The sequence below is a fragment of the Typopeltis vanoorti genome, chromosome 2 (genome assembly GCF_054136105.1).
Source record: "Typopeltis vanoorti isolate ZY-2024b chromosome 2, IOZ_Tvanoo_1.0, whole genome shotgun sequence".
In the NCBI taxonomy this organism is placed as follows: domain Eukaryota; kingdom Metazoa; phylum Arthropoda; class Arachnida; order Uropygi; family Thelyphonidae; genus Typopeltis; species Typopeltis vanoorti.
The window spans coordinates 70917606-70932344 of NC_143550.1; the positions used below are offsets into that span (position 1 = coordinate 70917606).

A 14739-nucleotide genomic window follows, 5' to 3' on the forward strand; every position below is an offset into this window, starting at 1 on the left:
TAATAGTAGTGAATGTAGTTCTTAATGTTCTCCAAGGCAGATGTTAACAGATCTTCCTGTCTGTCCATATTAGTTCAAGTCACAGGGAATTTCTTACACTCCAGGATATGCTAGGGGGATGGAATTTATCCTTAGGAGAGTGGATCAAGATTACTAATTTGACATGTGGTGAGAAGGTCATATTTTAATAGTACGTTGGCTATCTTTTCAGATATCTCTTAGGGAATAGGAATGGTGGTGTTTTGTTCTTCGGTGTTTGGGAAGGGCCAGTAGGGGGTCCATGTAGTATTTTATCTGTCATCAACAAATATTTTAGATATCATTAACAGATGATATCTGTTGTATGACAATGATACTTGTTCTTGGTTGTTTGAAGAATGGCTATGTAGTATTTTATCTATTTTGTAATAGCTGTAGCCAACCAGGAAAATATGATAAAGATACTTAACATTCTGTGGAAAGAGCTGTATCATTAGAACAAATAGTTATAGCTCTGTGTTTTTTTTAAAATACCATGCTCTTGGGCTGGATCATGATGTGGTTGTTTATGTAGAAATATTCCTGTGTGTGTGTGTGTGTGTGTGTGTGTGTGTGTGTGTGTGTGTGTGTGTGTGTGTGTGTGTGTGTGTGTGTGTGTGTGTGTTGACTTTCTATAAATGGAAAAAGATATAGACTTATCTGAAAGTGAATGACTAATGTGTCAAGAAAGGGCAAATAGTTATTAGATTCTTTTTCTACTGTGAAGTGAATTTTGGTGTATTGGCTGTTTAGATAAATAACAAAAGAATCCAAAGTGTCTTGCCCATGGAGACCAAATGGCGAAACACATCATCAACAAAGTGTAACCACACTAAGTGCTTGTATTTAGCTGTGGTAATTATTTTGTTTTGTGCTTCGAAGATGCTGGTTTGAAATCCAGCAAAATATAAGCTAGTTAATATTTTAGATATCATTAACAGATGATATCTGTTGTATGACAATGATACTTGTTCTTGGTTGTTTGAAGAAGGGCTATGTAGTATTTTATCTATTTTGTAGTAGCTGTAGCCAACCAGGAAAATATGATAAAGATACTTAACATTCTGTGGAAAGAGCTGTATCATTAGAACAAATAGTCATAGCTCTGTGTTTTTTTTTAAAATACCATTTTTAAAATATTATGACGCCAAACAAAATAAATTTATAATTTATTTTGTTTGGTGTCGTAATACCATTAAAATAAGTTATGAAGAACATCCAACACGTAAGCTGGTCTGTCAGATTTACAGATTTATTTATCAAGTACTGAATGATTTTTTTATGTAGCTCCCACCCACAAAAGGATTTTCTTTAAACTTGTAGCATATTCATACCATCGGTATGCTAAGGATTTATTTTTTTCTATTTTTTAATAATTTTATATGTTTTTTTTTTTTTTTGGCATTGTTTATTTTTTACAAATTGATTTGCATCATTCAGATTTCCAAACTTTAACAGTTGCAGTGTTTATCAGTACATCATTAATGGACAAATGGATATAAATTTTGCCATGTTGATGTACTTATATATTTCACTGTGGCAGTGATGTTCGAAAAAGTTTTAGGCACTTCGCAGCCTGGATAGCTAAGTGGATAGTATCTGTTCTTTGCTGTCAGTAGATGTGCATTTGAATCCCACTATAGATAAAACATTTTTGCTGCATGATACTTGTGAATATTATTTAGGTTATATGTGATTTTCATCATCTGATGTGAGACCATAACCCACCTGTTAGAAGTGAGAAGTAGTATGAAAAATATTTGTTTGATTTCTTGAACAGGATTCCTGATTTACCAAACAAAGTAAATTATATAAAAAAAAAGTTTATTAACTAGCTTATATTTCACTGGATTTCAAACCAGTATCTTCAGAGCATGCTCCTCATATGATACTTATTGTACTGTTCCATCCACTTAAAATTATAAGTGAAACTGCAGTTCAAAAATAAATCAGAAAATTTGAAAAATAAACTGATTTGTAAAATTAATTATTAGTTTTGTTTGTAACACTGGTTACCATCAGTATTACTAGTATATATACAATGGATTTGGTGTGGTCATTTCAAAAATATCAGTTTTCTTTTATTGTGTATAGTTTTTGTAAATTGTGCAATATGATCAAAAAAGTAACATGACCATGAATCGAATAACAAAATCGAACCATTCATAAATTAGTACTTTTTATTTCACATTAATATTTTAATGAAGTAAATAGTGTGTATTTACTTCATTAATTAATTCTTAACTGGTTAGACTGATTCCCATTATTCTGTTCTATTCTATTCTTTTCTTATGAGTCAAAGTGGTAACCATTGTGCTAATTGGAACTGCCAATTTTTCTGCCTTCTCAACCAGTCAACTGCCTTTCAAGCTACAATTTTGTTTAGCTTAGTTTCATTGTGGCATATTATGATTTCAGTAGTGTCTTGTTCAGGCTTGGTTTTGGACTTTCAGTGTTTTGATTATGGCATAGATGTCTTGTGAACATTTAAATAAACCAGGTTTGTTATCTGCATGTGGTTATTCTGTGGATAAACAAATTCAAAACATCACTGATTTTTGTTAAAAAAAAAAAAAAGTGTATTATACCTATTTTAAAATTAAATTCGGTGATTACGACAACCTGGGCCCTGCACACTGTTTTTGCCAGGATTACATTAAAGTTAAGATTGTTGAACCAAGAGAAAGGATGGGGAGGGTTCCTTTAGTAGCATGTGACTTCTGTTTATACAGAAATAGTAGTTATCAGCATAAAATGGTACATTTCAAAAAATAAGTATACAGTTCCTTATCTTGAGGATATTGTATCTGCAATAAAACCGGTACTGCATTATAACTGACATTCTTATTCTTTCATTCTGGAATACATTGACATAGTTCTGATTACAAAGAACAAAGAAAAGAAAGAGACCTCAGAAATACTGCTAATGTATATGTATTACAAACCGCCACAAAGTTTCTTCTCGCCTATACAACTCCGAAAACTTTAGAAATCCCAAATTTGCCTGATCTTAGAATATTGTTCTGACATTTTTTGTGGTACATCAGAAACCATGAAAGAATATTACAATGCTTGATGCTCTCTGGAAGAGGGCAGTTACTCCTTTCTCTCTCTCTCTCTCTCTCCAGTCACTTTCTCATAGACATTCTCTTTCTTCCATATGCCTTTTCTATGTGTATTTATATGGATGCATTTCCACTGAACTGACCATCATATTTCCAATTTCCTCTAATCATGTAAAATGTGATCATCTGATTTTATTTTTTGGAACAACCTTATTGCACTTGTGTTAGTTTATTTAATGGTATTAATTCACAACACAAGAATAATAACAATAACAGTTTGTCCCAGTATGCCGACAGTAATGATTTCGTTAATAGTGGGACAACTTATTTAAATATTTGTAATAGACAACACAATGAACTAAAGTTCTAATTGGTGGCATCTATTGTTGGATGAGGAGAGAAAAAAAAGTTTAGTTTCTTGTGTTCTCCCTCACAATTTTTAAACGAGTCCCACTGTTAACAAAATTGTTGCTGTTCACATACTGTGACAAACTGTTTTTTGTGCTCTGAAGATGCAGTATATAATTCCAGAGAAATATCAGCAAATAAAATAAATAAATAATAATACTTTTCTTATTATTCTTGTGTTGTGAATTGATACCATTAAATAAATTGATGCGACCTACCAACACACAAGCCTTTCTACTCGTTTAACCTTATTGCACTGTTTCCTTCAAGAACTACAGCTTTGGAAACACATAGTAACATGTTCCTTCTTTCTCCTGTGTTATAGGTTTTGTGATTTCTCATATCTGGTAGTGTTATGAAAAAAAAAGGTTTTTTTTAATTAATTTTAAAAAAGTTCCTTTCTTCCCGAATGGATTTTGATAAAATTTGCCATTATGAATTCTTATAATCAAAAATGTGTTTTGATATGTGAACAGTTTAACTCATTATATAATATTGCTTGTTTCTGATAGACTATCTAGTATTATAATATCATTTTCCTCAGGTATAAGTATTAGTTAGGAGTATGGTTAAATGATTCTGCAGGGCTTTATTGCATATCTGTATAGGTAATTGATATAGTTACATTCAAATTTTGTCTAAGTGAAAATTGTTATTTTTAAGATATATGATTAACATAGGTGTTTGTTTTTTCAGTAACATTTTGATGATAAATGACTTGATATGATTATGAGATTTTGACTAAAGAATTTAGATGAAAATGGAGTGATGTAAAATCTTACCGCGTATGTGAAAAGTGAATTTGCAACAACACGAAGATTATAGATAATCATTATGCCTGAAAGATAAACGATCATCATTTCCCATGTATCCTCATGGGAGTGTTCAGGATATTATATTAGTCCAGTATGATTAAAATTTTCTTATTAATAATTTTCTGTCTATTTTCAAATCTGACTTCTAATCTCCAGTATACTCAACTGTTATATTTCTGTGTTCCAAGGTGCTAATGACAGCTTTAATCCATCTAAACTCTGAATCTGTAACATAATTTGTCAGTTTCAAAAGCTTGTAGTGTAACTGTATTTGTATTGAAATAATATTGGAGAAAAGCTGTACTGTAAGATATTACAATGAATGAACTAAAGCACAAACAGCCAGCTAAACCTTTTCTCTTTCACAACAATAGATAAATAGTTGACCGAATGAATGATTGTGCATTTTGACTGAATTCTGTAATATAGGGCAGTTTGATGCTTGTGCAAGGTCAAGTTGTTATTCATAAGTTATTAGACAAGATGTTGCAGGGTGTCATGTCTAGAAAATATAGTGGATTTGGAAAGCTTTTAGCGGTAGGGTGAGAAAGTGCTAATTTTAAACAGGTACTGTAGAATAAGTCATAACATTATCATAGAGAAACCAGTTTTCATTTTTCAAATACTCCATATGTTTTCCTATGAAATATCTTGCAGATATTTTACCCATTTGATACGAGGTTATATGACATGACTGCATTCTAATTGTGTAACAATTAGAATGCAGTCATGTCATATAACCTCTACAAAATTTTAAAAAAAACAAAAAAAAACAATGAATATGCTTTGAACTTTAAACAGATTTGCTTGGTTTGGTTTTTTATCACAACCACATCACGTATCAGCTGATGTGACGGTGATCAAGGGCATGAAGTGTAGATTACCTTCTGCCATTGAAAAAGTTCATGAGATTGCTAAGTGAATGATGTATATGATGACAATCCTATCCATAAATGTTTGGGAACTTCTAACATATTGTGGTAATGCACTTGTTTCTGGTTTGCTTATAGCATCACTGCTAAACATAAATATACTGGTAACGTAATAAGGCCATAATCATTTTGCAATGAAATAGCATTTGATGATAAATGTATAATTTAATCTAATGTAGCATTTGTAGAGTTTTCTTAATATAAGGTGATATAAAAAATCTTTGTGATGCAGCCAGCTCTCACTGTTTCAATCACATATAGACTAGGTAGGAACAATTTGTTATAGCGGGTAGTGCTGTGGCAATGGAGTTTTGGTTGGGACTTTTCAGTAGTTTATTATTCTGAGTGAGTTTGTTATAATATAACCACAAGAAAGAACATGTCTTAAAATCCTTTGGGGGTTAAAGAGTTTTAAGATATGTTCTTGTGGTTATATCAGTTGCTTTATTATCATTTTTGTTCTAGGTGTTTATCAGACCTTTTTTTGGCCACCCCCCCCCCTCTTGTGCATGTGTACACGCACACAGTATGTTTAAGGATTCATCTTATCTGTCATCACTGACAAGAGAAGTCTACATTTCGATGTATAATATGTTTGATAATGTCTTATACACCTGCTCTTGAACTTATCAAATAGGAGGGGTATCTTGTTGCCAAGTATCACTATATATTCCTTTCCATTCTTCTCTGGGAAATTTTCAATTTGTGAACCATAACTTTAGTGAAATTTCATGTTTCACTGTCATATGTAATTACAGGTAAGACACATTGGTTGAAAGCTTTCCTTTTCAAATGAAGTGAAGATAACGTTCACCTTCTCAAAAGCCATCCAACCTAAGTTGTATCCTTATTTCTTCTGTTTCTGCAGCTTTGATTTTTATGATTTATCTCACATATTAATGTATGAATCTACTACTCTCGCCATCTTCTGGCAAGAGAACATCATCATCAACAAAACACAGATAAGTAAAAATCTTTCTGTTAATTTCAACTCCTCTGTTCTTCCAATTTAGTTCATGACAAACTTCTTCTAAGGAAACGTAAAGAATTTTGGAGATAATGTAGATCCAGATTCCCCTATTTATCAGAATTTTTTTCATTTTTCTTATGCTATTTAATGACAGAAGTAGCATAACAGTGTGTGTGGTGTGCGCGTGCACACATACACATTGCTTTGAAAGAAGTCAACAGATACCATAGTATAAGGAATGACCAGCCATGGTGCTCACCTTAAAAAGATATAGGACTTCCTTTTGCTGTGATCATGGCAGCAATCCTATAGGGCATACTTTCCAGAAGTGTTCGATGGCAATCAATGGGCATTTCGGACCATTTTCCTGTACACACGTCATGAGGTCCTGGATGTTGTAACTTAACCCAGTGTTCCAGTTCACCCCACAGATGTTCAATAGGGTTGAGATCAGGGCTCTGTGGAGGCCAGTCAAGTGTGGTGACATTCATGTCCACAAACCATTCAATTACAGTAGCAGCCTTTTCATTGTCCAGAATATTCAGATACCTCTAGAGTTCAATGTTTGTGGCACCAAAACAGAGGTCTGATGCTTAACCAAGAAAAACAGGACCATACCATCACACCACTTCCACATTTCATAGTTAGGGTTATGCACTCTGGTAAGAGACATTCTTCAGGTATCTGCCACATCCACAACAGTCCATCTGCTTGGTAGAGGGCATAACATGATTCATCACTCCATAACACGTCACTTTCCAAGCTTCCACATCCCACTGTACACACACTCTTTACACCACTCAAGACTATGCTGCATGTAGATTCAGGTAATGTGGGGCTTGGATATTACGGTCCTACCACACGACCCTTTTTGTGCACATCTGTTCTTAATGTTTTTGCACAGATTCGTGTTCTAATCAATGCCCAGAATTCTGCATTCAACATGTCAGCTGATGAATGGTAGTTTTTACATATTATCCTTTGTAGCACCCTATAGTCACGTTTCATGGGTTCCCCACTGTGGTTAGCACTTTCATTTGACTCTATGTGCTTCCATCTCTGTATGGTGTTACTGATTTGACCTGGGATGACCCAATTTGCTGAAAACATAGGCCTGCAACATATCATCCTATCACTATGCCTCTTTCAAACTCCATCAATTCCCTTCTCACAGCCATTTCACCTGGATGCAGTTACACTGACTTGGGAGCTTCATATTCCAATTTATACTAGCTCTTACAAAAGATTTTCACCCTGAAGAGGTCCACAGTAAATGCCACTGAATATTCTTCTGTTGCATTTTTATGATCTTATTAGTTTTCTTATCCAATACAATTATTGAATTATTTCTTATCCAATACAATTATTAGTTTTCTTATCCAATACAATTATTAGTTTTCTTATCGAATACAATTATTGAATGGTTGGTCTGAATCATCATTTTAATGTGATGGAGTAGTCTCATTTGCATAATTCAAGTGCCCATCGACTTTATATCCTTTACTTTGTTTTATCCCAAGTGATTACAAATCTGGAATGGGAGGTGGAAATCAGTGTTAATCCTTCCCATGTTCACTAGGCAGGTTGGGATTCACTTGTCTGTATTAGTTCAGTGATCCTTCTGCAAGTATACACTCCCAATATGCTTTGCTCATACCATCCATTTGCCTCCTTTCACAGACATTTGCATGTCAATAAACTTTAGGAAGGAATCCAAATAAATAATTAATTTTTCTGAAAATCAAGATGAATAATTCAAATCAAATATACTTACACACTGTTGCAAAATGCACCTATATGGTGCTATTTGATTTTACTGGTAATACTATAATGAATAAAACTGAATTTCATATTGAAAAGAATAACATGTAAGAAAGTTTTAAAGCGAATAAAAGGTGAGCAACTCTCTGATGTGAACTGTACACTAAAATACACAAAGCTTATTCAAGAGAAAATGAAAAAGTTTGAGAACAGGAACCAAACCTTGGAGATTCAGTGGCAAGCCTTGAAGAAAACCCTGATTGATTCAGCTAGAGAGGCATGTGGTAAAGTTGTCTGCAAGGATAGAAAAATTAGAACTCCATGGTGGACAAGGAAGTTAAAGAGGCAGTGAGGAAAAGAAGAAAGCATATCAAAAGTTCCTGGCAAATAAGTCAGCTCTTAGAGAATACAGAGACAAATGTAAGAAAGCAGTGTGTAAAACTAGCTAAACAAAAGTCATAAGAGGACTTTGGCATGACCATAGAAAATAAATACCAAGAAGGTGGCAAAATGTTCTGGAGGTTGTTGAAGAAGCTTAGGAATGGAGGAGAGAGTGCTATAAAAGGAGATAGAGATGATAAAGGTGACATGAAAACGGGAGAAAAATATCCTTGAAGTATGGAGTAATTACTTTGAAAAACTGCTAAATGAAGTAAGCAGTGATACACAGTGATAAAAAACACTCAACAGGCGCCATCAAACAGTAGAAAAAGCCATCAAAGGCTTGAAATGTGGAAAGGCAGCAGGAATAGATGATACTCGACCAGAAATATATAAAAGTCTTACAGTGGCTCCACTGCATAGTTCAGAATGCCTGGACAGAGGGACGAATTCCCGATGATTGGAGTAGAGCTCTCATAGAACCCATATATAAAAAGGGAAATAAAACTGAATGTGAAAATTACAGAGGTATATCCCTACTGAGTGTTCCTGGTAAGATATTATTATTATTATTCCTGACACCTCCAAGGAGTCCGAAGACTCATCGGGGGAGGACACCTACAACTGTCTCAATATGTGCAAGTATACTTGAGAAACAGTTGAGAACAATTGTGTGGAAGAAAAGCTTGGTGAAGAACAAGCTGGATTCAGGTCAAATAGAGGCTGTCAGGAAAATGAGATATTCACTTTATGACAAATAGTGGAGAAATCATGGGAATATAACAAAGATCTGTATTTAAGTTTTGTTGATTTTGAAAAGGCATATGACAAGGTGCCAAGAGAGAAGCTATTCAATATGCTACAGTTATATGGTGTCAATGGGGCATTATATCAAGCAATACTTAGTCTTTATTTGAATTGTAAGTCAGCAGTTAGAATTGAAGGAAGTACAGGAAGATGGTTTAATGTTAAATCTGGTGTGAGACAAGGATGTACATTATCCCCTCCGTTATTCATTATCTATATGGATCACATTATGAAGGAAAGTGGTATTAAACATGATATCAAAATTGGAGATGTTAATGTCAGCTCTTTGCTTTATGCGGATGATGTTATACTTCTAAATAAATCTGCTACAAGCCTGCAAGATTCTCTGACTAAATTGAATAGCTGTTGTAATAGATATGGCATGAAGGTCAGCAATAAAAAGACAAAGACATGAAAATAGGCAGAATCATTGAAAATGTCAACTATGTTGTGAATGGAGAACCTGTAGAACAAGTGAAACATTTCAGCTACTTAGGCACGATTTTTAGTGAAGATGGTAAATTAAATATAGAAATAGACAACAGAATCAGCAAAGCTGGTATGGTAGGAAGTCAATTGAATAAATTCATATGGAATAAGAGAGAAATTAGTCGAAACACAAAATTAGCTATATACAAGACAGTGTTCAAACCAGTTTTAACTTATGGATCTTAGAGCTGGGTCAGAAGTAAAACACTTGACCAAAGACTAGAGACTGCAGATATGAGAGTCCTGAGAAAGATTAGAGGCGTGAACAGATGGCATCGATGGCAATATCATATTAAAAACGAGGATATTAGGAAAGAACTTGACATTGTCAACATCCAGGAATGCATTAGCAGAGCTAATCTCAGGTGGTATGGTCACATTAGCAAAACAAGTGTTCTCTGCCAGGTTGGCAGCAAAACGACCCAGAGGAAGACCAAGATATAGGTGGATTGATACGGTACAAAGTGCCTTAGACGATAGAAGTATAAGATCTGATAATGTTGGAGTCTTGACAAGTAACAGACTGATTTGGAGGAAAATTGTACATAGGAAGTTAGTAATGATGTAATTTTTTTCATTGTAGTGCTATCATATCCTGTACATGTCAGGAATTTGATGATGATGATACTATAATGAATACTTAGCCTAGATTTTTTTTAATGCTTAGTTTTTTACATTTCATCAAATTGGCTTTAAACAAATTTCATTCTTGAACTGAGCATCCTGTGGGTTTTCATTGCCTGCTTTCTTTCTTTCTGATCATTTTGAAGAAACACTAAATTGGTGTTCTTGATAAGTGAGAGATAGTATAGATTATTCCATGTCCACTAACATGCCCTGGGTCTAAATCCTGTGGCATTGGATGTACTTATTCATTTTTATTTATTTATTATTATTTTTTTAATGTGAAAGGTATAAACCTGTCATATGCCATACCATTGATGAGCTAAAGTTAGGTAATCCAGGAGTTCTATTTTAGCTTATCTAACCTCAGATAAATAATAAAGAAAGATAAATAATCCGGTTTATAATGGTCAAACATGGTATGCTTTTTCAAGCTATTTCAGATCTCTAATAAATAAGGTGGCCTTACTCCATACAGTGAAAAATTATCTGCAACTAAGAAGTAAATATACATTTTATATTGTGGCTTAAACCAATAAGAATACAATTTGGTTAGCTAAATCTCAAATAGCTAGCTTATCCTCATTTCATTCGGTTTCCGGGTAGATACCTAACAGGGTGCATCATGAGAAGGTGAGGACTGGACATTAGGTCAAAAGCCCTGGTTGGTTCTCCATATTCCTTAAAAGGCTACATGGAAGCCTCCTCTGAGTTATACAGCTTTGACCCTTATGCACTCCTTTCATGAAGTAGTAAATAATATTTAAGCACTCACAATACCAGTATCTTGCTTATTATTGGCCTAATCATATTTGATCTTTAGAGATGGTAATAACATGTTGCATGTATCTTCGTGGGTGAGATTGTTCACATATTAAAAAAAAAAGGAAAGTTTGCGCAATTATCCTATATAATTTCTTATATTTAGGTTTCATAAAAATTATACAGTAATTATCTGTGTTACTATCATTAATTTACTCTTATTCACTTATTTGTTTTAGGTGAAATGAAGAAGCTTCTTATACAAATTGTAGAGAGTAAAACAGATAAGGATAGAGAGAAACATTTGGATAACTTACAAGAAATAATTACCTTTGTTCAGTTTGCAAATGATGAATGTGATTATGGCATGGGATTTGAGTTGGGTATTGATCTTTTTTGTTTTGGAGACCCTAAATTTCACTCATATATCCTTTGCTTACTACCTTTGGCTTATGATCTATTACAGAGGAAAGAATTTGCTACAATCATAGAAGCTCATCTTAAAAACAGACGGAAAGGTGATGATTTGAGTGTTCTGTGATCTTTATTTATAATTCAGAAGTTCATATTATGACCTGTATCAATCTAAATCTATAATATAAGAGATTTACACATTATAAATTTAAATAGTTTTTTGTATTCTAATACCAGTTGACTTTACTGCAAGGTATTCCAGATATTTCACTGCAGTGGAAAACATGCCTTCTAGGAAGCATAACATTTACCAGCCATTATAGAGTTCACTTACTTAGACCCCACCCTTTTCCCTTCTTCCAGTAAAGATCAAAATGTATCTTAATGCAAAAATGGAAGTCAATATGTAACTCAACAAACATCCATGCATATTGTTTAGAGATCACACTAACATTTTGCAAGTGATAAAGGTGGAGACTGGTTTCAAGCCAATTAACAAAAAACGATTTTGGGCTAAGGGATACTACCTGCTTCCTTTGGAGGAGAAATATAAAAAGAGGATTATTATTTGTTGTCTTCATTATAGCTTATTAAACATAAACAAATAAAAGAAAAAAATGCAGAGTGAAAATAAATCCATGTTTTTTACTACCAAATAAGGAAACTTATGTCAGTGTGAAAAGCCACTAAAATACTTGGAAATATACTACAAATAATATTTAGTCTAGTGTTATCCTAATTATGCATAACTTTATGCATATGAAGCTGGAAATTCAAATGTACGAGGGTGGTCTGGAAGTTCTCGGCCATAGATGACAACACTATCGGCAATTTTTTTTTTTTTTTTTTTTTTTGTTCTAAGTTGGTACATCTGTCATAAGCATCCATGTGAAATTGCAAGTCATTCTATCAAGTAGTTTGCTTTATACAGCTGTCTGAAACAGAAGTGTTGTCTATATCCCTTGAAATGGATAAAATCGAGTATCGTACGGTTACAAAATTCTTTGTAAAAGAAGTTTAACGCCAAAAGAAATGGGCTGTAGAGTTTTTCAAGGAAAAAAAAAAAATCTTCTTTCCCAATTCATCTGAACTAGGGTCTTTATCACAGTATTAAATGAAAGAACTATGGTACAATATAGCTGTTGCTAATCAGAATATTTCTAACATGGATTATATATATATTTCCAACCTCAACAAGCATGGCTGCACTAATTTACCCAAAATTTGGGAGACAGACCTATGCAGCCCAGTTAAGTGGCATTTGCATCTACCTATTGTGTTAGGAAACCTGAAGAAAAAACGTTTCTAAAAAAAGTAGGCACCAGCCTTGAAGATGATCCATGTGAAGGACGTCCAAAAAGTGTAACAACACCAGAAATCATTCATCAAGTGCATGATATGGTATTGGATGACCGGCGAGTCAAAATGTGTGAAATTGCTGAGAGTATAGGCATTTTAAAAGTGTGTGTAGGATGTATTTTGCATGAAGAATTGCACATGAAAAAAGCTTTCAACAAGATGGATGTTGTGTTTGCTCACTGCAGATCAAAAACGCACTTGCATGAAAATCTCTGAACAGTGCGTGGAGCATTTTAACAAGAATAAAACTTATTTTGTGCATTGATTTATTACTATGAATGAGACTTGGATTCACCATTACACACCAGAATCCAAACAGCAGTCAAAACAGTGGACAGAAGCCGGTTGTTAAGCACCAAAGAAGACCAAGTTGGTTCCATCAGCAGGAATGGTCATGGCATTGGTGTTTTGGGATGCTAAAGGCATTTTGTTTATTAATTATCTTGAAAAGGGTAAAACAATAACTGGGGAATATTATTCTGATCTTGTAACCAGACTAAATGAAAAAATTCATGAGAAAAGACTGTGTTTGCAGGAGAAAAAAATCATCTTTCATCAGAACAATGCACCTGCCTGCAAAGGTGTTTTGGCAATGGGAAAATTAAGAGATCTGCACTATGAATTGTTGGAACATCCACCCTATTCCCCAGAGTTGGCTCCTTCTGACTTCTCTCTCTTCCTAAACTAAAACTCTTCCTCGCTGGTCAGCATTTTTCTTCGAATCAAGAGGTGATTGCAAAATACCATTTAGAGGGGTATTTTGCAGATTTTACTCAGAACCATTACAGAGGCGGGATAATGATGCTGAACCATCGCTGGAATAAATGTATTAGTCTTAAGGGAGATTATGTTGAAAACTAAAAATAATTTTGAAATTATTTAATTATTATATTCGATGGGATAATGATGTTGGAGCATCGCTGGAATAAATGTATTAATCTTAAGGGAGATTATGTTGAAAACTGAAAATAATTTTGAAATTATTATATTCGTTTTTTTTTTCATTGTTAGGCTGAGAACTTTTCAGACCATCCTCGTATTATCAAATAAGTTAATAAATTATTTTGTTACTATTTTATCCAATACAGACAATTCAGAATCCTTTCGCAGTAATCATGAAATGGCAAATATCAATAAATATCAACTCAAAACTTAATCTCTCACACCATTAAAAATTTGTTATAAAGTTAAAACTTAGGATTCCAAATATTGGTAGCCACGAAATATTCTGAAGTTGTTTTTTTTTTGTTCACTTGTTCCTTGGACTTACCACTCTGATTTCCTAATAGATCCCCCATCCTAGCAAGGTTTGTGGCTTAAAGGTTGCACGTGCATAGACATAACAGAATGTCATTCTACTGCAGAAAAGGAATTAAAAGCTATTTGTTTTGGCACAACTGTAGTCCAGGCCAGTGCAGTTAGCTGCTATTATATTTTTGCACACACTGAAGTACGGTTGTTGGCTGCTTCATCCACCCAGAAGTTTCTGTCCTCATTTAGCCTACTGCTATAAATTAATAGACTGGTTGTCAAAAGAAAGAATTAGTTTTCATAACTGGGGCATTTGCCTCTAATAATGACATTTGGCCTGTACATTATTATGCAGATGAAATTACATTATTTTTAGTCAGATACTTTGTTTCTAATTCATTAACTCTTCATTTTAAATTTTGAGTACTTAATGCTAGAGAACATCTGAAACTTGTATATCAGACCATGCTACATTTCTTCTGGTTACATTTATTAAGTATAAGTATAACAAAGCAGCTTTACCTTTTCATCAGTTTTACTTATTTTAATATAAAAAATTGTTATATGACATAGTCCATCTTGATGTCTCAGCAGGGAAAATTGTAATATAGAAGATATAATAAGTAAACAGATTTAATTATTTTCAATAGTTGCTTAAGTCACATTCACATCATCAGGGAACA

General features: G+C 33.6%; 1 protein-coding gene across 1 annotated transcript in view; it reads left to right on the forward strand.

Moving 5' to 3' along the window:
- Positions 1–12013, forward strand: part of Hpf1 (Histone PARylation factor 1) — a 60836-nt gene extending 48823 nt beyond the window's left edge. The window contains exon 7 of the mRNA XM_090405875.1: positions 11272–12013. Within this exon, the coding sequence (XP_090262001.1) occupies positions 11272–11573 (302 nt within the window). The 3' untranslated portion in view covers positions 11574–12013. The remainder of the gene's footprint in view (positions 1–11271) is intronic.
- Positions 12014–14739: the final 2726 nt, after the last annotated feature.